The sequence below is a fragment of the Bubalus bubalis genome, chromosome 11 (genome assembly GCF_019923935.1).
Source record: "Bubalus bubalis isolate 160015118507 breed Murrah chromosome 11, NDDB_SH_1, whole genome shotgun sequence".
Classification (NCBI taxonomy): Eukaryota; Metazoa; Chordata; class Mammalia; order Artiodactyla; family Bovidae; genus Bubalus; species Bubalus bubalis.
This window is the reverse complement of record NC_059167.1, coordinates 58,590,102-58,618,010: the sequence shown is the minus strand read 5'-3', so window position 1 is coordinate 58,618,010 and position 27,909 is coordinate 58,590,102. Positions and strand designations below refer to the sequence as shown.

General features: G+C 38.2%; 1 protein-coding gene across 5 annotated transcripts in view; it reads left to right on the top strand.

Moving 5' to 3' along the window:
• The window catches only part of GNG2 (G protein subunit gamma 2), a 129,151-nt gene that overhangs the window by 19,242 nt on the left and 82,000 nt on the right, over window positions 1-27,909 (top strand). For 4 of the 5 annotated variants that reach the window (XM_006046340.4, XM_006046341.4, XM_006046342.4 and 1 more), the window contains exon 2: window positions 251-291. Coding sequence is in view for 1 of the 5 variants with exons in the window: in XM_044925121.2 (XP_044781056.2) it covers window positions 251-291 (41 nt within the window). In the remaining 4 variants the exon portion in view is untranslated. Of the gene's footprint in view, window positions 1-250; window positions 292-15,955; window positions 16,069-27,909 lie in introns of those variants that run through there. The other variant, XM_044925122.2, reaches the window with a different exon arrangement.

Sequence of the window (27,909 nt, the reverse complement as noted above, 5' to 3'; positions counted from 1 at the left end):
TTGTAGGCTGGGGATGTTCACAAAGAAAGGGACTCATATTTTCACAAATCTGTTTCTTCAAAGAAAAGGAGTTAACAAAATGTTTCTTGGCTCAGAAATGTAAACCTTTGAACCCCCCTGCCCTTCAAAACTATTTAGCCATCACCACCAAACCCTATTTACAGAAACATTTATTTGCTTGTTCAACTTTATATATCATGTTGTCTCTCCTTTTTTTAATAAAACACTTTCCTCTCTGTTTTCTCAACAGCCAGATCTGCCAGTGAGCCTCAGGCTTTGGGAATTGAAGAGGTAAGAATTCTGAAATATTTTCTTCTAGGATCTTAAATCTAACAAGAACTTTAAAAGGAAAAAAACATCTTAAGTAAGCCTATAGGTGAAAGCATTTAACATGAAATGTTGATCAAGAAGAAACATTTATAGTCTTTAGCAATGTTGATTGCTGAAGGGGATTTAAAAGGGAAAGAAAAGACTCTCCTTAATGATTATTGAAGATCAGATTTCTCACTAGAACTCCCCCTGCCCTTCTCCCGCCTTTGCCCAAACCTGAATTTGGAGACACTTTGAGATGACTGCCTTAACAAAATGTATCCCTATGGCACCAAACATTAACTGGTGTCACCCATTGAGGATAATGAAAGACAGATGTCAGAGTAAATTAGACTGGAGAAGGGTAGGGAAAACCCTGTTCTTAACTGGTTTTGATGTTATAAGGGCTTTTCCAGCAGCAACAACAGTAACAATAAAAGATCTGTTTAATACTGGTAGGGTTTCTTCTTGAAGAAACTGACTTGGCTTTTGAAACTGACGAAAGTCATGTGAATCTAGCTATAGACTTGAAAAGAGTGAAAGTTACTCGGTTGTGTCGGTCTCTTTGCAACACCATGGATACATCCATGGAATTCTCGAGGCCAGAGCACTGGAGTGGGTAGCCTTTCCTTTCTCCAGGGGATCTTCCCAACCCAGGGATTGAACCCAAGTCTCCCACTTTGCAGGCAGATTCTTTACCAGCTGAGCCACAAGGGAAGCCCTAAGGTCACCATATTGCTGAGGCAGGTGATAATGTATTCGCCCTCTCCAACCAAGACATAGTTCCACCTTTTGTCCTGATGTGGACTTTCCCCCCTATTTTAAAATTTAACTTCCTTATGATAAATTTCAAGCATATACCCAAATAGAGAGGATAGCATAATGAACCTCCATATCCCTGTCATTCAGTTTTCATAGTTAGTGACTCATGACCAGTATTGTTTCTTTGTATCCCTACCTACTTCTCTTCTTTCCCCATTGGATCATATGGCAATGGCTTAAATATGGCTATTGGATTTTTGATTGTTTATTTACATAACTATTACTGGCTACAGCAAAATGCAAATAAAAAATAAAACCTACTTTTAACCTTAGTTTAGTGAAGGTAGCCTTTCATCCATTTACTCATTCAGCCAATATTTAGTATTTACTAGTGTCAGAACCTTCTTAGGAGAAGAAGTAGAGAGAAGCCTCATGCAAGGGAGACCAGTATATATCTTGGGTTGTGAATGATGGGCTGGATATGTAAGAATTGCTGAATAGAGATGAAGGAATGGAGGACATCTAGAAAAACTGCCAAGTTTCTCTTTTGGGAGATTCAGTGGTGGTGATAACTGGGCTACAGATACAGGAAGAGAGGAACAGATTCAAATCTGTGGAGTGGCCACATCCAGATGGGTGTGTCCAGTGGACTGCTCGTGGATGGTACAGGACAGTGGTTCTCAGTCCTGGGTGCACATTGGAATCTTCAGGGATGTGTTTGAAAGTACTGACCAGTTGAATCAGAATCCCTCGGGGTAGGGGTCTGAATATCTGCAGTTTTTAAGAGCTCCCGGGTGATTATAATGTATAGTCAGGATTGAGAATTTCTGGTCTAGAGATTATTAGAAGGAAGCTCTACATGTGTTTTGTGCTTTTAAGACCATGCATAGCTTTTGCTACCCCATAATGCGATTTTGTTCGAAGTATTTAATGTCTTTCAGGTGAGGGCTGAGCCATCCCTACTTTCTACCAAATACTATTAATAATGAAGACTTTTAAAACAAGCACTTCACATTCTCTTATCTGATTTGCTGTTGATTTCTTTCATACTAATGAATGTACTTAAATGTTTCAAAATAATTCAAGCAGATTTCTCAATGGGAGTTGCTGTGTGTTGAATGGGGCAATTCTTCATTGTATTCCTTGGTATCCTGCCCTTGGCTCACAAAAGGCCAGTGGCACCTTCCAGCAGTCTGGTATCCAGAGTGCCCTAAGGATACATTGAGGACTGCTGTGTCTTTACACACCTTTAAAGAAGTTATTTGTCATTTTCACTCTTCTGTACAAGCACTTTTGCTTCATACATAATTACAGTTATGCAAAGATACCCCTTATATAAGTGATCTCTGCTAACAAACTAAAGAAAGAAACTAAACAGACATTTAAAAAAAATATTGTTTTGCACTGTTGGAGGGATTTTGAGCATATTTGTTCTAGTACCAAATCTAATTTTTATGTCTGTATAGAGATGCAAATTAAGCAGTAGGTAAGAAATGGTCAAATATTGAGATTTAAAACAAAATACTGCTAAAGTGTTATGCAAATTGAACAGCAGTGATGAAGATGTATTCATTTCTTGTTTGCTGCTATAACAAGTTATCACAAACTTTGTGGATTAAAATAGTACAAGTATATTATTTTACAGTTCTGCAGGCTAGGTTCTATAGAGATCTCACTGGTCTAAAGAACTGTGTTCCTTTCTCGCGGAAAGGAGAGAAAGAATCCTGGAGAGAATTCTAGAGTCCCCTTCCTCCATTTTCAAAGCCAACAGCCTTGCATCTCCATGTGTCTTTCACCCAAATTCCTTCCTCTAAACTGAGCCAGGAAGTGTTCTTTGACTTTAAGGACCCATGTAATAAGATTTGGCATATCTAGGTAATTCAAGATACTCTCCCCATCCCATGGTCCTTAATTTAATCGTATCTTCAAAGTCCCTCTGTCCATGTAAGGTTGTATATTCACAGGTTCCAGGAATTAAGGCATGGACCTATTTGAGGGCTATTATTCTGCCTGCATGCATGCTCAGTTGTGTCTGACTCTTTGTTAGTCCATGGACTGTAGCCCACCGGGCTCCTCTGTTCATGGGATTCTCCAGGCAAGAATACTGGAATAGGTTGCCATGGTTTCCTCCAGGGAATCTTCCCAATCCAGGGATCGAACCCGCATCTCCTGTGTCTCCTGCATTGCAGGCAGATTTTTTACTGCTGAGCCACTGGGGGAAGCCCATTATTCTGCCTACTACAGAGTAATAAGGATGAACTGTTCAGAAAGGTAGAAATGCTTTGGGTAACAGAGATCGAATTATCTTACATTTCATTGTATAGGGTTGAGAAGGTTTAGGGTTCCCGAGTTGATTAAGTGAGTTCTTGTCTTGACTTTGCAAATCCTGTTTTGTGGATACGGGCACTAAAGGCTTTTAGTTTTCTTGGAGTATTTGCGGTTGGATCAAGTGGACAGGTTGAAATCCAGTGGCTCCTCCCTTGGCCAGACTTTCTGGTGTTGTGGGTGTGGCCTCTGAGGACTGTGCTGCTTTTGGCTTTTCTCCAGCTCTGGAAAGTTTGCCTGAAGTGTGCAAGTTCCAAGGTCTTTGAATAGCACCAAAGAAACGTGAGATTTTTATTTTATGCTGTTATGTCTGCCTGTCACATTATGCTATATTTATTGGGCTCTAACCTGTGGAAATTGGAAGAAAAATAACAATATTCTAGAATTTTCAGTTCAGTTCAGTCACTTAGTCATGTCCGACTCTTTGCGACCCCATGAATTGCAGCATGCCAGGCCTCCCTGTCCATCACCAACTCCCGGAGTTCACTCAAACTCACGTCCATCGAGTCGGTGATGCCATCCAGCCATCTCATCCTCTGTCATCCCCTTCTCCTCCTGCCCCCAATCCTTCCCAGCATCAGAGTCTTTTCCAATGAGTCAACTCTTTGCATGAGGTGGCCAAAGTACTGGAGTTTCAGCTTTAGCATCAGTCCTTCCAAAGAACACCCAGGACTGATCTCCTTTAGGATGGACTGGTTGGACCTCCTTGCAGCCCAAGGGACTCTCAAGAGTCTTCTCCAACACCACAGTTCAAAAGCATCAATTCTTCGGCGCTCAGCTTTCTTCTTAGTCGAACTCTCACATCCATACATGACCACAAGACAAACCATAGCCTTGACTAGACGGACCTTTGTTGGCAAAGTAATATCTCTGCTTTTTAATATGCTATCTAGGTTGGTCATAACCTTCCTTCCAAGGAGTAGGCGTCCTTTAATTTCATGGCTGCAATCACCATCTGCAGTGATTTTGGAGCCCCCAAAAATAAAGTCTGACATTGTTTCCACTGTTTCCCCATTTATTTCCCATGAAGTGATGGGACCAGATGCCATGATCTTAGTTTTCTGAATGTTGAGCTTTAAGCCAACTCTTTCACTCTCCTCTAGAAATTTACTGTAGTGGTATTTATTCTAGCTAATTTCTAAGTGTGGTTTAATGTCCATACATTAGGTAGGTCATCCCCACAAAGCATAAAACCATTGCTTGCCTAGTGAATGAAATGGATCATTGGGTTATTTTTTAAAACCATCTCTGCAGTAGGATATAGCCAGAAATTTTTGATGGAGATTTTAAATGTTGTAGCTAATTTTGTAATGAGTCCCCTCTCTATCCACTTCTAGACAGGTCAGCAATACAGATCTGAAAGTCAAACATAGGGCTAGCTGTAGAATAACAAACCATCCTGATTTTGTCCAAGACTGAGGGGTTACTGGGGAGTTGGGATCTTTAGTGCTAAAACTACTAGAGTTCTGGGCAATTTGGGACAGTTGAGCCCAAAGATGTTTAAAAACAGCTCTGGTAGAAAGTGATTGTCATGCTGATGAATTGTGGAAGTAGAAATTTTGATTGAACAAAATAATGACAGTAACCTCCAGGGTTTGTGTTGAGCATAAGAATGAAACCTAACTCTTGAAAAATCTGTATCCACATACATATGTTTGTCCCAAGCCATCTTAGAAGAACCAAAATTTATGAAGTGTTAGATTTCATAGCCCACTCTTTCATTTTTCCAGTGTTACCTGTGTACCCCTGCATGTCTATGATGTAAGTAAGTGGGTGCCTCTTATTGAAGACTCTTATTCAGCCTTTCCTCCCTTCTCTATAATGCCCTGCTCTGTTCTCAGCCACAGCAAAGTCAGACTGAGAAATCCGGAATACTAAAGACCCTAAAGCCTCATTGATTATATTTCTCTGACATTTATTTGGAGATTTTTATTCTCTAAGCCACTGGTTCAAAGAGGTTGTAAGTGTACTTAAAAGAGCAATTCATTACCTTCTCCAGAATAGAATTTGACTTTCAGGAGCTGGTAATCTTTTTTTTTTTTAATGTGTTTGTTTCCTATCTTCTAAATGTTTCTAGCTGGTAGGTACAAGGAATTCTTTCTTTATTTTTCTTTTTCTTCCAAAAAAAAAAAAAAATGATTGAGCACTGTCTGTTTTAGAAGTAAGATCTGGGTTTCTGATGAGAATAGGTCTTGAATAGATTGTGAGCTAACTCTGATATTCTTATCAATCCCTTTTTAGGGTTCCTTCCTTCTAGGACTCTCAATCCTGGTTTCATTTTGTTAAGACTAACCTCTTTTCAATTTTGAATCTCAGCTGGGTTGTTTCATGAATCAAACAAACTCTAGAAGAAACGAAAGGAGATGAAATCCTTATGCTGTTTGTTAAACTCAGCTTCTTTTATTCCTTTCCAAAGAGAAATTACAGAGTCAATGTAAATAGGAGATCCAAATGACCCAAACTACTCTGCATGCAGGGTTTCTTTGGGGGTAATAGGAATGTTTTGGAACTAAATAGAAATGATGGATATGCAACATCTTAAATGTACTAAATGCCATTGAATTATACACTTTAAAGTGGTCCATGATTAATTTCATGTTTTGTGAATTTTTACCTCAAAATAAAAATGTTGAACTTCAAGAGGAAGGAAAAAAAAAAAGACTGTTTCTCCTTATTCAAATTCTGGAGGAAATCTCATCCATTTTAATATACCCATGTTTTTAGATTTATAAACCAAAATTGTTGTCCTGTCCTGTGCCATTACTAGGAGAAGATATTTGGACTTAAAAGTGCCTGCCAGCAGAGCCAGTCAGGAAATTCAGAGTTAAGACACTAGTTGTTTATTATTAAGATGCATATTTTTGTTGCTTAATTATAAACAGCCTATAATTTACAAAGCTGATTGCAATAAAAATTTTTTTTGAAGTTTAACAATTTAAAACACTGGACTTTTTCCACTTCTCATGGGATAGAAGTTATATCAACTAAGTTGGAAAGTTTTTTGATACCCTGTAGTAGCGGTCTGCAATTGGGTATGACAAAACAGAAAGAGTCCAGATGTTGCAGCTTTAATGAAATATGAGCATGGTAACAAATTTCATATATAGAAATGTCTTTTATTAAAACATCTCCTTAGATATTCCCAAGTGCTGCCAGCTGATCAAAGTGAAACAGGCATTTATTTTAAGGGATTTCTACATAGGGGTAAAATGGTAAAACTTTAAGGTTTTTAATTCCTTCTAGATTTAGAGACAACTTTTTTGACCTTTTGCAGAGATGTAACTAGGCAACCAGTATAGCACTTAGCTGGTGCACAGCATCCAAGCTTTGTAGCTGTTGCATCATTTTTTAAAAATGCTATTTAAATCTGTCTTTTAGTTTTGGCATATGCTGCCATGTAACCTTTAATTCCTTAGAAATATCATACAAACCCTCCGCTATAAGATAGAATGGTTCCTAGAAGCCTAGCATCCTCTGATGTTAATAAACAGCAGTAACAGAGTACAGAGGTAGCTGAATGTACTGTTTTATAATTGGATATTAAGAAGGTAGCTTTTAGTTTTGGTGTGTAAAGGTGTAAGAATTTAAACCCATATCCTAAGCAGGTGGTTATGAGCATTCCTCACAATATGATGAATGGAAAATGTACTTTCATAGAAATTAGAGCTGGCTTTTAGTCTAGTGAAGTGGACTTGACTTTGCTGGATAGGTGGTAACCAGAAATACTTAGTTTGATCTGCTGCTGCTGCTGCTAAGTCGCTTCAGTCGTGTCCGACTCTGTGCGACCCCAGAGACGGCAGCCCACCAGGCTCCCCCGTCCCTGGGGTTCTCCAGGCAAGAACACTGGAGTGGGTTGCCATTTCCTTATCCATTAGTTTGATCAATAAGCAGGAAATATTGAAAGCTTCTTAACAGATTCTATATTAGAATCTGTTCTAATTGAACTATGTTCAATTTCTGTAGTAACCTTGTAATTTTTCAATGTTTTTTTTATTATGAAAGGAATATGTGTGTAAGATTTTTAAAAATTTTAGTAGTAAACACAGGAATAAGTAAAAAAGAGAAGTTCTTTCCAAACACCAACTTATACCCCACTCCTTGGAGATAACCACTCTTAATAGTGGTCTTGTGTGTCTTCCAAAAATTTTCCATCTCTTGGTTAATCTGTACTGAGAAGGTACGATGAGTGCCATTAAACCATCTGTTTGTAAACTTTTCTTTGGGACTAAATCTTTTCAAGACACCATTTGATGATTCTTAAAGAGTGAAAATGTCAGAACCAAACGTGATGCTAACAGAGGGCTGGTGGTAGGGAGAATGATGACTGAAGACTGTTACTGTGTAATTTTAGCTTCTGTAAGATTTACATACTGAATGCAAGTTATAAGCCTTAAGGTAGTTCCTTATCATTTTCAAAGTCATCTGGAGTATGTTGTCACCCTTTATCCTTTGGATGACCCCGTGATGCAGAAATTGTTTACTTTGCTTTACAAAGAAGGAAGCTGTGGTTCCCAGAGGTTAGGTAACTTGCCCATGAACACAGATGACAAGTGACAGGAACAGGACGTGAATCTGAGGTCTTTTCCAAGTCTTGAAGCAGACTGCACTGCAACTGTGAGGAAGAAAGGAACTCGGTAGGGTCCCCGTAGTGAGAGGCCAGAAGTGAAGGCGGGCGGTGTTAGGCTTACAGTCTGAAGATCCAGTTGTGAAGTCGTTCTGATTCTGCTCCTTGGGCAAGATGCAGTCCATATGCCCTGCTCACAGTTCCCTAACTGGCTGTGTCTATTCCTGTTTTGTACTGGTCAGAGGAGTTGGTTCAAAGGGTGAGCATGCAACCCAGCAAGGGTCAGTAGAGTCTTTCTCTGAAATTTTTCAACTCCGGTTGAGAGAGGAGAGGTCCCATCCTTTCCTGCCTCAAGGTAGTAAGAATCACTAAGGCCATGTTTCAGTCTCCAGAGAGTAAAGTCTGATGCACAGAGGGGAGGCAAAAGAGAGAAAGACAGAGAGATAAAGGGAAGGAAAGAGAGCCCAGTGAGAATTGGAGTCCATCCATCCAGTTGAAGTGAGCCAATATAGTCCCATTTTTTTATTTAACCTAATTCAAGTTGCTACTGAAAGAATCCTATTATTTTGGGGCCTTAGTTTCCTCTTCTGCAAAATGGGGTTTTTAATATTTTCTGTGAAATACTGTAAAGGTGAATTGAGATAATGAATAGGAAAGTTCTTTGTAAATTTTAAAATTCTGTACAAATGCAAGATAGTATTATTCATTGATATGTTGTATTAAGCTAGGGAAAAGCTGAAAGAATGAAGCTACCACTCATTTAAAAAATAAGAGTTGAGAGCTTTGTAAGAACCATCTGGTGTTATGTAGAAGTAAATGAAAGCTGCCAGAATTCCCAGATTTTCTTTTGGTATCCCTTTTCAAATACTCTTTAAGTTCTAATAAATACCCATCATAAATACAGGGGTAGGTCTTTCCTCACTGGCTCAGGTTAATCCAGTGAGTTCCTCTTTTCTATCTCCTGTCCTAATCTATGGTAAACACACACACACTAACACAAACCAAACAAAAATGAACAAAGCATCGTATTAATATTTCAACATTTTATCCTTTTCACTTAAAAGAGCTTTACAGATTTTAAATGATATTTTGGCATCATCAAAGAAAATCAACCTTAAAGTAGTTATTCTGTTTAGTTATGACATAGTTGAGGCAGTTCTTGGGATGGGAGGTTAGTTTGGGGCTTAGATAGGATCAAAATCCATCTTTTACCTTAATAGACATATCTTTGATATATAAACTCTAATCAAAGTCTACTTGAGATTGTATCTGTATATGATACTATCTCTCAATGAGAGAAAACAGGTGGCACCTCTGAAATCTGTTCTCTTTCCTTGATTTGCTGTTTAGGCAGTTTTTATTGTAACAAATGTATCTTTCTTTATATTTGACCATTGAAACAGAAATAGTGGTTTAAAGTCTCAGTCTCAGTGGAATGTCCTATGCAGAAAGGTCAAGGCACCCTAGAAGTATGATCATTAAGTGTAAAGAAGCATGACAGCAAACTGGATGTCAAACATCTCTCGTATTTTAAAAATCTGAGAAATACATCCACCGCTGTCACTGTTCTTACAAATCTATACTTTTGCCTTACAGAATTGCCAAGGCAGGAAGGGCAAATTGGTGCCGTTTGACCACCCTACTCCACATCTCACCTTGCTGTTATTTATTTTTGTCTGGGCTTGATTTCAACCCCATGAATGTCAGTGTTTTCATATAAACTGAGAACTTGGAATAAGTTCTTTTTCTGAATAAGCATAGTCTTAACCCTCAGAAACTGTCAGTTGCACTGAAAGCAATTGACATCCTTAAGTCAATTAATTTTCATAGTTCAGTTGCTCAGTTGTGTCCGACTCTTTGTGACCCCATGAATTGCAGCATGCCAGGCCTCCCTGTCCATCACCAACTCCTGGAGTTCACTCAAACTCACGTCCATCAAGTCGGTGATGCCATCCAGCCATCTCATCCTCTGTCGTCCCCTTCTCCTCCTGCCCCCAATCCCTCCCAGCATCAGAGTCTTTTCCAGTGAGTCAACTCTTCGCATGAGGTGGCCAAAGTATTGGAGTTTCAGCTTCAGCATCATTCCTTCCAAAGAAATCCCAGGGCTGATCTCCTTTAGAATGGACTGGTTGGATCTCCTTGCAGTCCAAGGGACTCTCAAGAGTCTTCTCTAACACCATAGTTCAAAAGCATCAATTCTTCTTAGGAGAGCTTAATAAAGAGAATATTTATAAGGACATGAACAGAGTTTAGGGAAACCACAAGGGAGGATGTACCTTCTCAGGGCTCCTTTACCCCATTAGACCTGGAGGGATGAGGGCTAGGAAGAGAGGACCCTCCTGCGTGGAACTGTGGCCTCCAGGAAAGGGCTGTGGCCTGATTATAATGATCCTGCCAGCAGGGGTGCTGGGAAACAAATACCCTGAAATAATTCTCCTCTCTCTTCTTATCTGCTTGTGCTCACTGTTGACCAAACTCAACTGGAAGACAATGAACAAGGAAGCTGGCTGCCGAGTCCACAGTTTAGTCTCTTAGGGTGTAGAGCCAGGTAGAACGAATGGAGAATGGGTTTGGAGAGGCAAGCAGAAGATATCTGCCACAGTTAATCGTCATTGTGAAGGTCTTACATGAAAGAAATAACACCCTCTTCTCCCCCAAATCTAAGCTGTCTTATCAAAAAATTGTTTTAACCAACTTTCACTTTTTCACTAATTGTATTTAATCAGTTTCCTAGTCCATGTTCAAAGGGACCCAGATGTGATTGGTAGCATTTGGAGAGACTTCCGTTGTTTGTGTGGTAAAAACATGATCAGGAGGAGGTAAGGAGGTGATGAAGCCACCCTCGTGCTTGTCCTGCTCAGATATGGGATGGCAGCCTCAACTCAAAGTTCAAGTTTAGAGGAAGAGGTGGTGAAAAGTAAGTAGACGCCTCAGAGAAACTGAATAGTCCACATTCTTGGGCCTCTCATAATCAAAGGAGGGACTTCTGTCCCCGAGAAATACAGCATCCACCTCTGGTGGTTTGAGTAGGCAGTTTTCGTTTTTGTCCAGCTTGCTTTTAATCTCAGATGAATTATTTTCATTCCTTTGACCTAGGGACCAGGATTACTTGCCTTGATCTAATCCAGATTAACCATTCTGATCCACTGAGAATGAGTAAATCAATTGAATCGGATAAATCTCCATAATTGGAAAGGTATTTGTGGCAGGATAAAATGATGGGCAAAAGAAAACAAATTTGGAGTACTACCCTAAAGCATACAGTTCTGTGGACCAGAAGCTCCCTGGCTTGGGAAATGCCTGAACCAAGGACCCCAGAACAGAGTTGGGTCTGTAACAGAAACAGTGAAAGGCAGTGTGGTGTAATGAAAGGGCATGGATTCTGAGATCTCAGCCTGGTACTGACTGTGACCATCTTGGAAAACTTCTGTGCTTTCACATTCTCACATTTCCTTGTGTGTAAAATGAGAGTAATTTAACTTGTTACAGAATTAACTGAAACCATAACTGCAAAATAAAGGTAGTGTTTTCCATATGCTCACTTTTTTTGGTGCATGCTTAGTTGCTTCAATTGTGTCCAATTTTTTCCGAACTTTTGGACTGTAACCTGCCAGTCTCCTCAGTGCATGGGATTCTCCAGGCAAGAATACTGGAGTGGGTTGCCATGCCCTCCTCCAGGGGATCTTCCCAACCTAGGGATCAAACTCATGTCTCCTGTGTCTTCTGCACTGCAGGCAGGTTCTTTACCACTGAGCCACTGGGGAAGCCTACTTTTTTGGGGTGGTGGGAATGGTATACTCTGTTATTAAAAAATAGTGTTTTTTAACAGCTCTGTTGAAATATAATTGGCATGCAATATAATGGACATATGATGAATGATACATATTTAAAGTTGAATAATATTGGCTGCATACATCCATGGAAGTATAGCCACCATCAAAACAGAGAACAAACCAATGTAAAAGTTTCTTCATGCTCAGTAACAATCTCTCCTTTCCCTTCCCCATCTTCAGGCAGCTAATGATCTGCTTTCTGTCACTCTAGAAGAGTTTGTATTTTTCAGAGTTTTATGTAAATGTAGATATATATTATATTTACTTTTGCCTGGCCTCTTTTGCTAACATAATTACATGGAGATGCATCCATGCTGTATGTATCAATATTTTATTCCTTTTATTACTGAGTAATATTCTAGAATATTGGTATGCCACAATTTATCTGCTCACCTATCAAAGGAGTTTACTCAATTATATTTTAATTCTATTTCCCTTCTTCTTCACTCAATGATAGTATAAGAAAAAATTTTATATCCCATGTTAAGACTGCTGACATTTCTACTAACATAATCTAGGAGTAACATGATTTATAGGAATGGAGTGTAAAAGCAGGTATCACCGTAGTTGTCTATTAAATCCAGGCTTAAGTTTAGATCTGAGCTGAAGGCTAGTTCCTTCTGCTTTCTAGACTTTCTTTTGTTCTTTATCATAAATTAGCAACCCAAATGCCCATCAACTGATGAATGGATAAAATTATGGTATATCTATGGAATATTATTTGCCATAAAAAGGAAGTACTGATTTATACTACAATATGGATGAACCTTGAAATCATTATGCTAAGTGAAAGAAACCAGGCACAACAGGCTATGTAATCTATGGTTCCATTTATCGAAATGTCCAGAACAGGAAAATCCTATAGATACAGAAAGTAGATTCATGGTTGCAGGACCTGGGGTGGGGGAGGGAAAAATGGGGATTGACAGTTTAAAAACTATGGACTTTGTTTTTTGGGTGAAGAAAATGTTCTGGAATTTGATGGTAGTGATGGATGCACAATTTTTTAATTTTCTAAAATCACTGAATTTTGTATACTTTAAAAGGGTAAATTTTTATGTGCATTGTATTTCAATAAAGCTGATTTTTTACAAAAGCAATCTGTGCAACTTTGCTGAAGGAAATGTATTCAGGCACAGCAATTAATTTAATTTCCCATTTTTCACTTGCTAAAGAGAAAACTTCGAGCTGCTTACCTCATTGATCATGCTGTACCTGCATTTCCAGGTCATGAGCATGAAGTGGAACTTTCTAGCATGAGGAAGTAAAAATGTCGCATCTGTAAATAAGTCATGTTTGGGGAGGTAGTTGAGTATCATACTGTTTTGGTTTACCTGAGATGGTGAAGGGCCTGGAGCCACTTTGACTTTTTTGTCTTTTCCTTTCCTTTTAAAAATAACATGCTTTCAGATTGTCTAACCACTCTTTCCTCTAGCCTTAGTTAACCAGATACAGGATATCCTGTCAGTAAAACATCTTAGCTAAATCATATTATTTACCAAACTCCTAACAGCAATAGACAGAACAGAGTGACAAAGTAGACGTCCAAATATTCAAAATAATCCTTGGGAAAGGAAAGAAGCCAGTAGCATAGAACTCGCAGTGATTCAATTAGAGGAACAGTTTTGGTTTCCAGCAGCTGTGGAGGATGGGAGTAAGGACAGACTTCCTCCCTTTCTAATTGTCTTCCTTCACCTGGTAAAACATCACCTTATATAGAAGGCTTTTAGCTGCTCCCCTGCTGTGAATCAGGACCAACATTGTAATATCTGGAAATAGAGCTTCATCTGGTCTGTTCCCAATAAATCAGTGTTCCCTGGGTCCTCAAGATTCATAGCCGAGAAATGGCATGTTTTCCCCCTGCTTTTGAAAATCTTACTGGCCGAAACTTGAGTTTTGGTGTCATGTAATTTAAATTAGAAAGTAAATCAAAGGATTACCCCAGGGTGAAAGTAAAACCCATGTAACTCTTTTTTTTTTTCTTTTTTCTTTTTTTTTTTTACCCATGTAACTCTTACCCAGAAATGTTCCCTTTGCTTTTTGCTGTGATTTAACAAAGTTTTCCCAAGGTGATTTGAAAAATTGTATGTCAGTGTGTGTGTTTATCTTGGATTTTCTGATAAAGTCTCGCCAGTTTCTGGTGCACTGCAAAAATTGTGTAAGAGAAATTTCCACTTTACTCTGACTCTGGAAGAACATGACTCCCAGGGCTGTTCCTTTTGAGTATTACTCTAAAATATATCTGTTCATTTATATATTAAACATATGCAATGCAAAGCATTCCTGTAAGATGATTAAGTGACTTCTCTAGTAGTAGGATGGGCTTTGTAGGCATGGGCAAGCATAGCTCTAGATTCTGTGTGCACATGTGTGTGTGAATGAAACATACCATACATCCTGAAAATATATGGATGTATATGCATATACACATTAAAGACTATTAGTGAAACATACATACGTTTCCTGACTTTTCTCCCTATCTTTAAAGACTCCCATTTGCTTCTTCCAGCCCCTCCTTTCTCTTTCTTCCTGGAAAGCCATAATCTGGATTATTTTTCTTTTACCTGTCATTCCCCTGCTTTTTCTTAAATTGTTTAGTGTCACCTCTTTTTGAAATGGAATCATACTTTTTCTTTGGCTTAGATTTTTACCCAACATTGCTGCTGCTAAGTCACTTCAGTCATGTCCGACTCTGTGCGACCCCATAGACGGTAGATATATCAGAGAAGGCAATGGCAACCCACTCCAGTTGCCTGGCAAATCCCATGAACGGAGGAGCCTAGTAGGCTGCAGTCCATGGGGTCGCTAGGAGTTGGACACGACTGAGCGACTTCACTTTCACTTCTCACTTTCATGCATTGGAGAAGGAAATGGCAACCCACTCCAGTGTTTTTGCCTGGAGAATCCCAGGGATGAGGGAGCCTGGTGGGCTGCCGTCTCTGGGGTCGCACAGAGTCAGACACGACTAAAGTGACTTAGCAGCAGCAGCAGCAGCAGGTAGATATATGCAGCTGAAGTTCACTCATTTTCCCTGCTATCTAGTATTAATTAGTACATCAGTATTTCTTCCTGTGTATGAAATATCCCACACTTTTTCTGTTAAACCCATTTGGGACATTTGGGTTGCTTCCAGTTTTTTGCTCTCATGAAAATGCTGCACAGTACACTGTGTACATGTGTCTTAGTCCTCACCCAGGAGTTTTTCTAGGACGTATACTTTGGAGTTCAGCTGCTAGGTCATACAATATGCAATGCTCAACTTTATTAGGTAATGCCAAGTCATTGGAAAGTGATTATACCGATTCACTCTTCATTAGCAGTGTAAAAGTGTGACTTTTGCTCCACTTGTTAACACTTAGTGTTCTCTGAATTTTTGTTTTTATTAGTCTTATTGCAAATTCTGAAATTTGTTTTGGTTAACAAATATTTGGTTGAGTTTTTATTTTGCATCATCTTATTGAAAGAGACAAGAAAATAAATGTGTTTTTTCACTACATTTGATAAAATTAAATGGACCATCGCTAGATTCTGCCAATAGATATATTTCCAAGTAATAGCCAGCCTGAGAGTCTTGTTCCTTTCCTGTTTTTTCTTTATTAGATATTTTTGATATACAAAAATTTCAACAAGTAAAACAGTGAAGAGATGTATGAGGAAGCTAATTTCTCCTTTCCTCTTTTACCCTCCCCCCAGCAGGTTACCAGTGTTAATGCTAGGGTATATCATTCCACATTTTTTTCATATTCATAAATATGTAATAGACTTATGTTAGATTGTGACGTAGATTGCCATTTTATTAGATCAAAAAGAGTTGAATATCAGCAATTTCATACAGTTCAATCACTCATGCACACATATCCAATCTTTGAGGATTTTTCAAATGTAAGCATTACCATGCAGCTATGTTTATATGATAAATGTCATAGACATTCATCCAGCTCATAGGCATGGCTCTCACTCACTCATGTTAATGATTGCACCATGTTCACTCCTCTGTCCCTGTGGAGAAAAATTAACATCTCCCTTGGTTGGCTTGTGGTTCTTCACCCTGGTTGAATCCCAAGACGGGAGCAACAGGGGGCTGAGTCAAAGGACACATGTATCTCCAATTTAAAAGTATATTGCCAGATTCCTTTCCCAAAAAGTTGTAACAGTTCAGGTTTCCATTAGCAAGTGTGAGAATGCTTCTTTTCTGTATTTAGTCATCACTGAGTATTATTACTCTTCTGGGTGAAAATTGGTATTCTATTTTCATTTATATTCCCATGAATATTGGTGAGTTGAGCCTGTTTTCACTTTTCATTGTTCTTTTGCATTCTTCTGTGAATTGTTATTTCATATCCTTTGCTCATGCCTCTTTAAGATGATTTGACTCCTCAGTTTGTTGGGAGCTCTTAGTTTATTAATGATAGTAATGTTTTGTTTGTTCTATATAATATAGTTGTTTATTTCCCAGTATATTATTTGTCTTTGATTTTGTTTACATTATATTTTGCTTTCCAAAAATTTTTTAATATTTAGTCACATATATCTTTTTCTTTATGGTTTCTATCTTTGGAAGGCTTCTTCTGTCTAAGCCAGTACCCTTCTAATTCTTCTTCTAATGCTTGTATTGACTTATTTATATAATATATATATATTAAATCCATCTGAAATATATTTTGTACATGGTATGATATATGAGTAGAACTTTATGTTCTTTCAAATGTATAGCCAGTCTGATGGCACCATTTATTTTATTTATGGGTTCAAATGCAACTTTAGTCCTATATTGTTTCACATATACATCTATCAATTTCTGTACCTTGTATTATATTTCCTGGGTCTGTTTTCTATTCCTGTATCAATATGATACTATCTTGATTATGATAGTTATATTTTAGGCTTTAATATATAGAAAAGCAACTGAGTCCTATTTTACTCTTCTTTTAAAATATTTCTTGGTATTATTTGGCATTTTTTCCCATATAAGGGTTAAATGATTTTGCTTCAATATAAAATGTCATCGGAGATTCTCCTTAAGACAGAATTAAAATTATATATTAATTTGGAAAGGATTAACTTTTTTATATTCAGTTTTTTCCATCCAGGAATCATGTCTCTCTGTTCAAGTCTTATTTTATATCTTCTAAAAATACTGTCAAATGCTTTTCAAATAAATACTGAACTTTCTTCTAAAATGTGTTCCTCAGTATGTAAGAGTTTTTATTTCTTTTGGAATTGGAAATTTGGTTAAATGGTTAGATTAAATATAAATAACTTTTTTATTCTTAAGGCTAAAACTTATTCTCAGGCTAAAATACAGAGGAGTCCCTAGGTCCCATCTCCAGGGATGGATGTGGTAAGCTGCCTTAAAGACTGTTAAAGAAGAGCTTTGTGCCGCTTGACCTCATTCCTGCTTTGCTGCCATGGGGCAGATGGAGGCTGCGCTCTGAACTTTGTGTGGTTAGGTATGTCCATTTCTTCTCTCAGTGCTAGATTGGCCGAGACTTATTTAAAGGTGGGTCTTAGAGGAAACTAATGACTGTATTTACATCTCTGTTTTCTTTGAATCATACTTTTATCTGTTTGTACAGAGGTTCGTTTGAAAATAAAACCTCAAGATATGAAATAGATGAGGAATATTACTTATTGGATAATAACTTATCATCAGTTTAAAAAACATCTACAGTACTCCTGTATTTACTTTTAAAGGCTAGAGTTTACAAGTAGAAATATTTTTACTTCTTGGAAAACAGTAGCCTAAGTGGCAGTGCAGACAGCCTTCTTCATATCAAACCCATTAAAATGCCAATGAAAATGTCACAAAGAAAAATTTTCAATAGTACAACCTCAGTATTCAGAAAACAAATCAAAGAAGAGTTTTCAAAATAATTAATTTTTAACTGTTACAATCACAAGGAACAAAATTACAAACAAACAATAAACTTTAAAAGTGTCTGATTCAGAACAACAAAGTCTCAGAGTTCAAAAATGATTCAACTATGCTCTAAATGATAAGAAAGAAGATACAAAGCAGTGACGCAAAGGCCTTGTAGTGAAATTGCAATACTATAAATAAGGACATGTCTAGAAGTAGTAAAGAATACATTGTTAACTGGTAAATATCAACAGTTAATTAGGGAAGTATTCTTATTAACTACTAAATGAATTCCAAAATTAGGTTGCTTACATAAATGTGCATAGACAGTGATGAATCAAAATAACTCATTTCTAGAAAATTGCGCATAGTATTTCAACTTAAAAATAATAAGTAAATACTTGAGCCAATAAAATAAATATATTTTGAAGAATCAATAAGGTAAAAGTATTTTCAGAATTGATTTGGCCTATAAATGAAAATGAATACCCCGAGAAAGATATTAAGCCATTTACTATTCATATCTTCAATCGTCAGTGAAAAATAAATTTTAAAGCATTTGGAAAGAAAGTCCAGATAACTTTCAAATAATGATTTCAGATGCAGCCACAATTAAGACCATGAACTCCCCAAGGAAAGGAAACAACATCTGCAGTTCTTTTTATGGAAAAGAATGATCCAGGCAAGATATCATTCATTTGGGAAAGCTAAAGAAAGATTTTCACATATCCCACCAACCCCAAATTATCACTGACCTTACACTTTGATCCAGAACAATAACTTCATATTGTAGTGGCCTTATCAACTAAAGATGGGAGACTGAAAACATCAACTGAGGAGAGATCAGTGCTTCTGACCACATCATCCCATTTAAGAATAAGATTGTGATCTAAAGCTTAAAAGGAAGAAGGGAACTAGTATTTAGGGAGCAACTACTATGTGTCAAGTTCTTTACATTTTTTCATTTACTCTTCAAAAACCCTGATGGTATAATCTCCTTGTTTCAGATGAGAACACAGTCTCAGAGAGGTTAAGGAACTTGCTTTGATAAGTGAAAATGAAAGTTGCTCAGTTGTGTCTGACTCTTTGCGACCCTCATGGACTATAGCCCGCCAGGCTCCTCTGTCCATGGAATTCTCCAGGTTAGAGTACTGGAATGGGTAGCCATTCCCTTCTCCAGGGAATCTTACCTACTCAGGGACTGAACCCAGGTCTCCCACATTGCAGGTGGATTCTTTACTGTCTGAGCCACCAGGGAAGCCCAAGAATACTGGAGTGGGTAGCTTATCCCTTCTCCAGAGGATCTTCCCAACCCAGAAATTGAACCAGGGTGGGAGGGGGTCTCCTGCATTGCAGGCAGATTCTTTACCAGCTGAGCTACCAGGGAAGCCCTGCTTTGATAAGTAGTAGGACTTGAATTCATGTCTGACCCCCCAGAAAAAGCAGAAGTTTCAGAGTAACAGTTAAAAACTAAGAATAAAGTAAGACAGGTAAGGACTAAAACCTGTAACTCAATCTTTTTTTTGTTTTTTTTTTTGCTTATGCAATAAAAGTCTAAGGATATGATGTTTCTTATATGGCTATATGTAGAAAACAACAGAAAAATGAATTTGATGATTGTCATGATTGTGAGTTGGTGTACAGATTGGTTTAAGTGAAAATCATTTTACTCAATGCTTTCCAACAAACATATTTCAAAAGAAAGGAGAAAGAAGTATATATATAGTGTTTAATACCAATGGCATGTATTAAGCATAAATAAGAAATAGCAAAACCAAGACGAACTAAAGAAAGATAGTTGATTGTCCAAACATAACAATCATAACAGATATAAAATTAATCTGCACAAAACAGATGTACTTAAAAGTTCATTAAAATATAAGGCAGAACTATGATATATTAAATTATAAGGAAATGGAGAATAATAATATCTGAGAATATCACAACAAAATGGATAAAGGGGGAAACCTTTAGAAGCATAAGGAACAGCGTTGTGTTTTTTTTTTTTTTTTTTTGCATTCGTGGTCAGTTGTGTCTGACTGTCTGCAACCCCATGGACTGTAGTCCACCAGACTCCTGTGCCCATGGAATTTTCCAGGCAAGAATACTGGAGTGGGTTGCCATTTCCTACTCTAGGGGATCTTCCCGACCCAGAGATCAAACCTGCACCTCTGGCACCTTTTGTGTTAGCAGGTTTACCACCATGGCACTTTACCTCTAGTGCCACCTGAGCAAATAATGTCGAAATGTACAAGTGGTGGCACTGGAGTGAGGTCTCTTCTTGGTGAGGCAGCGTTCCAGGAATGAAGGTTAACATCATCGGGTATAAACCAAGAGCCCTCGGGCCAGGGAAAAGCTTTGGCCTTTTGAAATTTAAGAGTAAATGTTGTATACCTCTGGGTTTACTGAGTAGAGTTGGAGAGCCAGGCTTTATCTGGAGTGGATATAGTTGAGTCAAACCATTCATTTATAGTTAGGAAATGTATACATTTCCTTGGCTTAATCATCTTTGGGAAGAAAGAGACTTCCTAAGGTCATACAGCTGTAAAAGTGATGGCTCCTGGAGCTAATAAGAGTGAAGACAGACGTGGGAGGCAGGCTTATGTCACTCACAGCTCCAGGGGGGACTTGTGGGAATGAAGTTGTGATGTGAAAAGGATAATGTTAGAATTAAGACATGTCTGTTGAGCAAGGTTTATAGATGGAATCAAGTTTGCAGTTGAATCAGAACTCTCATGGTCACTTCAAGAAGGAGAGATGGATTGAGAAGTTTAACTGATGAAAAAGTTCCTGGCGGGGTAAATGAGTGATTAAATTTGCTTTCCAGGGACATAAGCCTATTTGTAATATGGTCTGTATTTCCCTGAGGAGATTATCACCAGATTGCTTGGGTCCCTGTTTATCTGGTTTTGGAGGAGGCAGGGAACTCCTTTGGTGAAAGGCTAGATGGAACTCGTTGGGGTCAGGTAGACGGAGCATGGCTTTGGCCCTACCATGTTTGAGGCCAGGATCTTATAGCTTATAACAACTGCATGTCCTGCAATGTGTTGAAGGAATAATGTTTTAAAGGAAGACCATGGGAAATATCTGCATAATAATGACATTCTTTCCTAGTCCCGCCTTGAAATGAAGTTGTTGGGAGGCAGGTCAGTATGAAGGGAGAGAGACTCTCTGACTATGGATTTAACACTCTGAGTGTTCTGTATAAGGTTCTTGCTCTCAGGGTATTGTTTCCATTTATTTTATTTTCCATCTATGGCCCTGGTTTCTCAAGTGAATTGTCTCTGAACTGTGGTAACCTATGTTAGAGACCACAGATTCTAGTTTACAGATCTCATATTCTGAAAATTTTGGAGTGGTATTATTCCAACCTTTGAGGCTAATATTACTGCTTACAAATGATTGTGAAGTATTTAAATTATACGGGAAAGGACAGAGAATTTCTTTCTTTCTAAGTGGTTCTTTTGAAAGACTTGCATGAATAATTTTAAGGACAGAAATAGCCCCTGGATTTAGGTTTTGCTGGGTCTGACGTAGATGTGTGTTGGGGTAAGTATAGGCAAGAATACCACAGATCTGGCCAGGAAGAAAGATTGTCCCCAGAGTTCTTTCCTTGCTTCCTCCTCCCTGTTTAATAAAAAGTGAAAAATACAAGAAAGTAACATGAAACAAAGCTGAAAAGGTAACTCATTTAAAAAAGAAGGGACTTCTGTGGCCGTGCAATAGTTAGGATTCCATGTTTCCACTGGAGGCGACACAGGTTCTATTCCTGGTTGGGTAACTAGGATCCCACATATGGCAGCCAAAGAGAGTGAGGGAGGGGAGAAGTAAAGAAGAAAAAGAGAGAAAAAATTGTGAAAATAATAGCTCCAACAAAAGCCCAATGGGCCAAACGAAATAGCCACAAAAGACCAGGGAAGGTTCTTTGTCTGAATTAAAAATACCAATAACAACAATAACAAAAAATGTTAGGAAGTGCATTGAATACAAATGTTCATTTCATTGTAGAGTCCTTCAGTTCTGTAAGTCTGCAGCCTCTGCCACCACAAGGAAGCACTTACCAGACAAGTGTTGCTATGGCCAAGTCACTGTCCCTTGCTTTCTTCTTATTTTATTTAAATTGAGACATAAATAACATATAACACACTGGTTTAGAATGTACGACATACAGTGTAATGATTCAGTGTATGAATATATTGCAAAAGAGTCACTAAGATAAGTCTAGTTTACATGCATCACCATACAGTTACAAATTTATTTTTCTTGGGATGAGAACTTTTTAAGATCTTTTTTAGAAACTTCAAAATATACATTACAGTACTGTTAATGCTAGTCACAATGCTGTACATTACATCCCAGAACTTATTTATCTTGTTACTGAAAGTTTGTACCTTTTGACCATCTTCACCCATTTCACAACCCCCCTCCCCACCTCCAGCAATCACCAGTCCGTTCTATCTATGTATTGGGGGAATTTTTTTTGTTTTACAATTCTACTTAAAAGTGAGAGCATACTGTGTTTTCCTTCTCTGTCTGACTTGTTTTGCTTACCCTAATGCCCTCTGAGTCCATTCATATTGGCATGAATAGCAAGATCTCATTGTTTTTTATGGCTGACTAATATTCTATTGTATGTGTGTGTATCACATTTTCTTTACCTCTTCATTGATGGACATTTAGGCTGTTTCCTTCAAAGTCTTTACTTTTGTAAATAATACGGCTGTGAACATGGGGATGCAGATATCTTTTCAAGTTGATGTTTTTGTTTCCTTTGGGTAGATACCCAGAGAAGGAACTGCTGGATCATATGGTAGTTTTACTTTTAATTTTTAAAAAAAGATTTATTATTTATCTATGGCTGTGCTGGGTGTTCGCTGCTGCACATGGGCCTTCTCCAGTTGTGGTGAGTGGGGGCTAGTCTCTAGCTGTGGCACTTGGACTTCCTGCATTGTGAAGCATGGGCCCTACATGCATGGGCTTCAGTGGCTGTAGCAGGTGGGCTCAATAGTTGGGGTGCACATCTTATGGTTGGAATATTCCCAGGCCAGGGATCAAACCCACATTCCTTGTGTTGGCAGGTGGATTTTTCACCACTGTATCACCAGGGAAGCACCTCTTTTTAATTTTTTGAGGAACTTCTTCCTACTTTCTTTGATAGTCCACTACAGCACATAGACATTGTCAACTCTGCCTTCTAGGTCCTAGCTGTGATACCATGAGGATTTGGTGAAAATGAAATAGAAAGGGTGATCCAGACTGCTATTTAGGATAACCCTTAAAATTCTGTGTATTTACCCTTCAGCCGCTGTGAGAAATGGTGGGAAAAAAGGGGGAGGAAGGGTAGTGTGTGTATAAAATCTCCATCTCTGACAGTGCCTTGTCAGCTTTCTGGCAACCTGTCTTTACTCTAGAATTCATCTTCAAGGACTAGACTGTTTCTGAGACTTTCCCCTGTCTCTGCTACATGCTTCTGGTCTTGAAAATTAGCTGACAAGCGTTTGCTTCAAGGCTCTTTGAGGGGTACTCAATGTCTTTGCCTCTCCCAGCACATTTCTGCCCATCAGCTTTTGCTTGGCCTTGCCTCAGCTAATGTTTGGCCATTCTCTGGTTGAGCTCACAGCCTCTGAACAGCCTCTTTCCTGGGACTTGGGCCATCCCCAGCCCAGGCCTAAGCTGGAAGGAACTAAAGCAAAGATGGTACCAACAGTAAGGCGGAATTATTATGATTTATGACAAAATTAAAGGTAGAGAAAGGGAAATAAACATCTTGGGTTTTTTGAGGTTTTTTGTTTTGAAATTGTGGTAAAATACACATAACATAAAATTTACCATCTTAACCATTTTTAAATGTACAGTTCAGTGATCTTAAGCACATTCTCATTGTGCAACCATCATTCACTTCCAGAACTCTTTTCATCTTGCAAAACTGAAACTCTGTACCCCTTAAACAGTAATTTTCCATTCCTTTCTGCCCCTAGCCCCTGGCAACAGCAATTCTACTTTCTGTCTGTATAAACTTGACTATTCTAGGCACCTCATATAAGAATATGGAAAGTGGAAAATGTTAGTCGCTCGCTCAGTCGTGTCTGACTCTTTGCAACGCTATGGTCTGTCCATGGAATTCTCTAGGCAAGAATACTGGAATGGATTGTCTTTCCCTTCTCCAGGGGATCTGCCTAACCCAGAGATCCAACGTGGGTATCCTGTATTGCAGGCAGATTCTTTACTATCTGAGCTACCAGGGAAGTCCATATTGGAGTATATATACAGTATATTTGTTCACAGTAATTTTTTTGTGACTGGTTTATTTTACTTAGTATAATGTCTTCAAAGTTTATTCATGTTATAGCATATCAGAATTTCTTTCTAAGTCTGAATAATATTCCATTGTGTGTATGTGGGTATCAAAGTTTATTTATCCATTCATCTACTGATAGACACTTGTTTGCTTCCAGCTTTGGGCCATTGTAAATAATGTTTGAGTATACTAATATCTCTTCAAGACCCTATTTTTGGGCATATACTTAGAAGTGGAATTGTTGGATCATATGATATATATATTGTTAATTTTTTGTGAAACAGCCATACTGTTTTCCATAACTGTATCATTTTATATTCTCAGCAAAAGTACGCAAGCAAAAGCATATTAGTGTCACTGAGCATCTTTTCAAGTACTTGCTGACCACTTCTGTATCTTTGGAGAAAAGTATATTAAGTCATTTGCCCATTTCTTAACTGGGTTGTTTGTTTACTATTATTGATTTGTAGGAGTTTTTTTATATATTCTGGATATTAACTCCTTATGTGATTTGCAAATATTTTCTTCCACTTTATGAGTTTTCTTTTTACTCTGTTAATTGTGGGCTTGACTGCACAGAAGTTTTAAATTTTGACATAATCCAATTTACTTATTTTTATTTTTGTTGGCAGTGGAAAATATTTTTCTCAGACATATAGGACGTTTCAAAAGTATATTCTTGAACACATAGACACTTTCAATAAGGAAAAAAAGTTAGAAAATATATGTCATAGTTTATGAACATAATACAACTCACCCAAAAGTACTTGTAGTAAAAATTCTGTATATAAAATAATTAGGCCATAGGCAAGAAGTGCAAAGGGAGAAATTTATCACTTTCAGGATTGTTTGATTCTTTATTTCTTCTGGGAAATAAAGGAAACTGTTAATCACATAGGAAAGAGGAGGGGCTACCATGTTTGAGAATGGGAAGAAGGGAAAAGGCAGTGTTGTTTTGAATCATCTGCAGATTGACAGGTGATTTGCATATGTTGTTTTACTAATTTCTTATACCAGGCTTGTGAGGGAGACAGTGCTGTTGCCATTTCACAGGCCAAGGCCTGATATCTTGCACAAAGCGACAGAGTTACTGAGCAGCAGAGCTGGGATGGGAACCCAAGACCTCTTTTTTCCCTAACCCCTCACCAGGTGAACTAATAGTTAAGTAATAGTTAATTACTTTATGACAAGACACTTTATGGAATAGCAAAATTATTTTAAAACTAATTGGTGAGAATTTTCAAACTATCAAAAAATAGCAAGGATGATTTAAAATGTCTCACAGTTCAGAATGGTGTGATCCAGAATTAAAAATGGAAACATAGATCTCAAGGGAAGACCTCAAGAATAAGGCTTTGTATATGTAGGATTTAATATCGAATACTCTTGAGCATAAACAATTATTGGGGGAAAAGCAACTCATCATTTTATCAAGGTGATGAGTTCTATAAATCCACGTGTAGAAAAAGTAATAGACTGGAGTCTGACACTTGCCAGTAGAAATTTCATTTGGCCAGAGATGGGTGTGTATCTGTGTGTGTGTGTGTGTGTGTGTGTGTGTATGTATGTGTGTGTGTATTTGAAGGCTCCTATGTGGAACATTGAGACTACAGTTTGCGAGGGACTCTCCATTTCCTTAGTATCCTCATCTTATCAAAATTGCATCTTTGTCCCTGCCTGGCCCCTTTGCCATTTGGGCTTGTGGTTTCTGATGTGTACTCATTCTCGATGAGTGAATCTCATAAAAATGAGCAAAAAATCACAGTCACCTCAGGTCTTGTTAAAACACAGATGGCTGGGCCCCACCCCAGAGTTTCTGCTTCAGTAGATCTGGGATGAGGCCCAAGAATTTGAATTTCTAACAAATTCCCAGATGAAGTAAAGTCCCTTGACCTGAGAGAAGTACATAAATTGAGCAACTTTTCTACTTTTAAAAGAAACTTCTGTATTGCAGAGCAGTTTGGATTCTGCTGAATCTAATGATTTTTTTTTAAATGGGCCTACATTTTTATGGCTTTTTTAAAATTGCATTTTCCTAGAAATGTATTTTTGTTAAATTTTATAGAAGTATTGGTCCACGGGGATTAAAAATCAAAAACAAACAAGTGAACCAAAAACATGTCCAGAACCACAGAGAGTTTGAGAAGCACTGTCACCAGAACTATGGCCAGCTGGCATTTCCCTTGCTGGGATCACATGTTCTGGGGTCAGCCACAGCTTGCAGGCCTAGAAACTTGATCTAGTTGAAGAACCAGAGTTGACTGAAGTCACAACACAGACACACGCTGTCAGGTTCCTCAAAGAACTGGAATCTAAAACCACATGCCAATGACAATTTACTAATCTACAATGAAAAACGAAACTACAAACTGGCTGGGTTACTCATGTTGGCCTGACCGGTGAGTCAGTTCCCTGCCTGAGAAACCTTCTTACAATCTAGAGGTTACTCAGTGAGCATGAAAATGGGGAAAAGGGAGCTCAGTATATGGTTTGGATGTAGGTGGCATCAGGCTGATCGCCTAGTGAAGACATAGGCATGTACCTGCCAAGTGGACCACAATCCCCTTGGTCATTGCTTTAATGGACGGACGTTTACTTATGAAGCTTCCACTGCTGGCTTGCCCATTTCCCCTTCCTAACTGACAGGTAATGATGTTAATTCAGTCAAGTCACTGCCATCAGTCTAGTCAGATCTGTCTGAAAGTACGTAATTCTGTCTCTTTGTTGATGTCTTTGCAAATCTCTGCTGCACCCATTAAGCTGTGACTGTCAAAGTCAATTCTGAAAAAATTAAAAACATGAATCTCATCCAAATGCATAGTGAGCACATGTCAAAGAGTTAATTAGCTCATTAAAGGAAAGAGTGAATGAAAAAATTGATGTAAGAAGTATGTATAGTCTATGAGAGAAAGAATGTTGAAATAGATAAAACTGGTTAATATCCTATAGGCAATAAAAACATAAGCTTTGGGGTTGTTTTTTAAATCAACTAATGTGCATCTCTACCAGAAAAAAATGCCATTTGTAATTTACCGATTTTCTACAAATGACTGTCTAGCTTTACAGAGTCAGGCCCTAATCAATAGTAACTAGAAAAAAAAAAAAAAGCTGTCCTTCTTACAGTGATCAAATGAGCTTTTTAGACAATGCTCTTGTATGACTTTGAAGGGTACACAGTAATCATTTTGCCTTATTTCTGAGTTTTGGAAGACTTTTCTTAACAGTCTTAATAGTTTTACTCTCAGAGAGCTATCCCGTTTCGTTGTCTCCAAGTTCTCTGAAAGAAGAGAGATCATCTGGGGAAGAGCAGAGAGAAACTGCTCGGTCACTGAACTTTCACTGTGCTCAGTTCTTCCCAGCCAATGAGACTCGACCTTAAAGAATTTGGATCTATTGGTTGTCTAATTGCAGAAAGAGGAACTCAGTATTCACAGTGTGCCTCCTGGCATTTAAATGTTCTCATCAGCCGACTTTGGGCTTGGTTCATTTGGGTCAGATATTCAGCCAGGGCATGCAGAGTTCAAATATGGAACAATTTAAGGATGATTCCAGTGTGTTCCTATATCCTGCCAAGTTGACCATCTAAAGTATTTGGGAATGTTTAGGATCTGTTATCTAAGCAGGTGTCAAATCTGCAGGAATTATGTTTCTTAATAATCATGTCATGTAAAATATGTCTTACAGGGTAACTAAGGCTAATCATCAGCTGATACAGCAGAGCTTCATTGAGTGTTCAAATGCTGCAGTGTTTCGTATCAGTTGGTGAAGAGAATTTATCCTTGGTTGAGGTTATAAGAACCTAACAATGTTGCCCATCAGTGGCTGTGGAGGTGGTAATGGACCTGGGAAGAGTGCCAACTAGAGGCTGGTGGTCTGGGGGGCAGTAGGAGAGGCAGGTCCTCTCTTTGGCCCAGGGCTCCCTGGAGTTGCAGTGGTAGCAGAGCAGAGAGGCCATCCA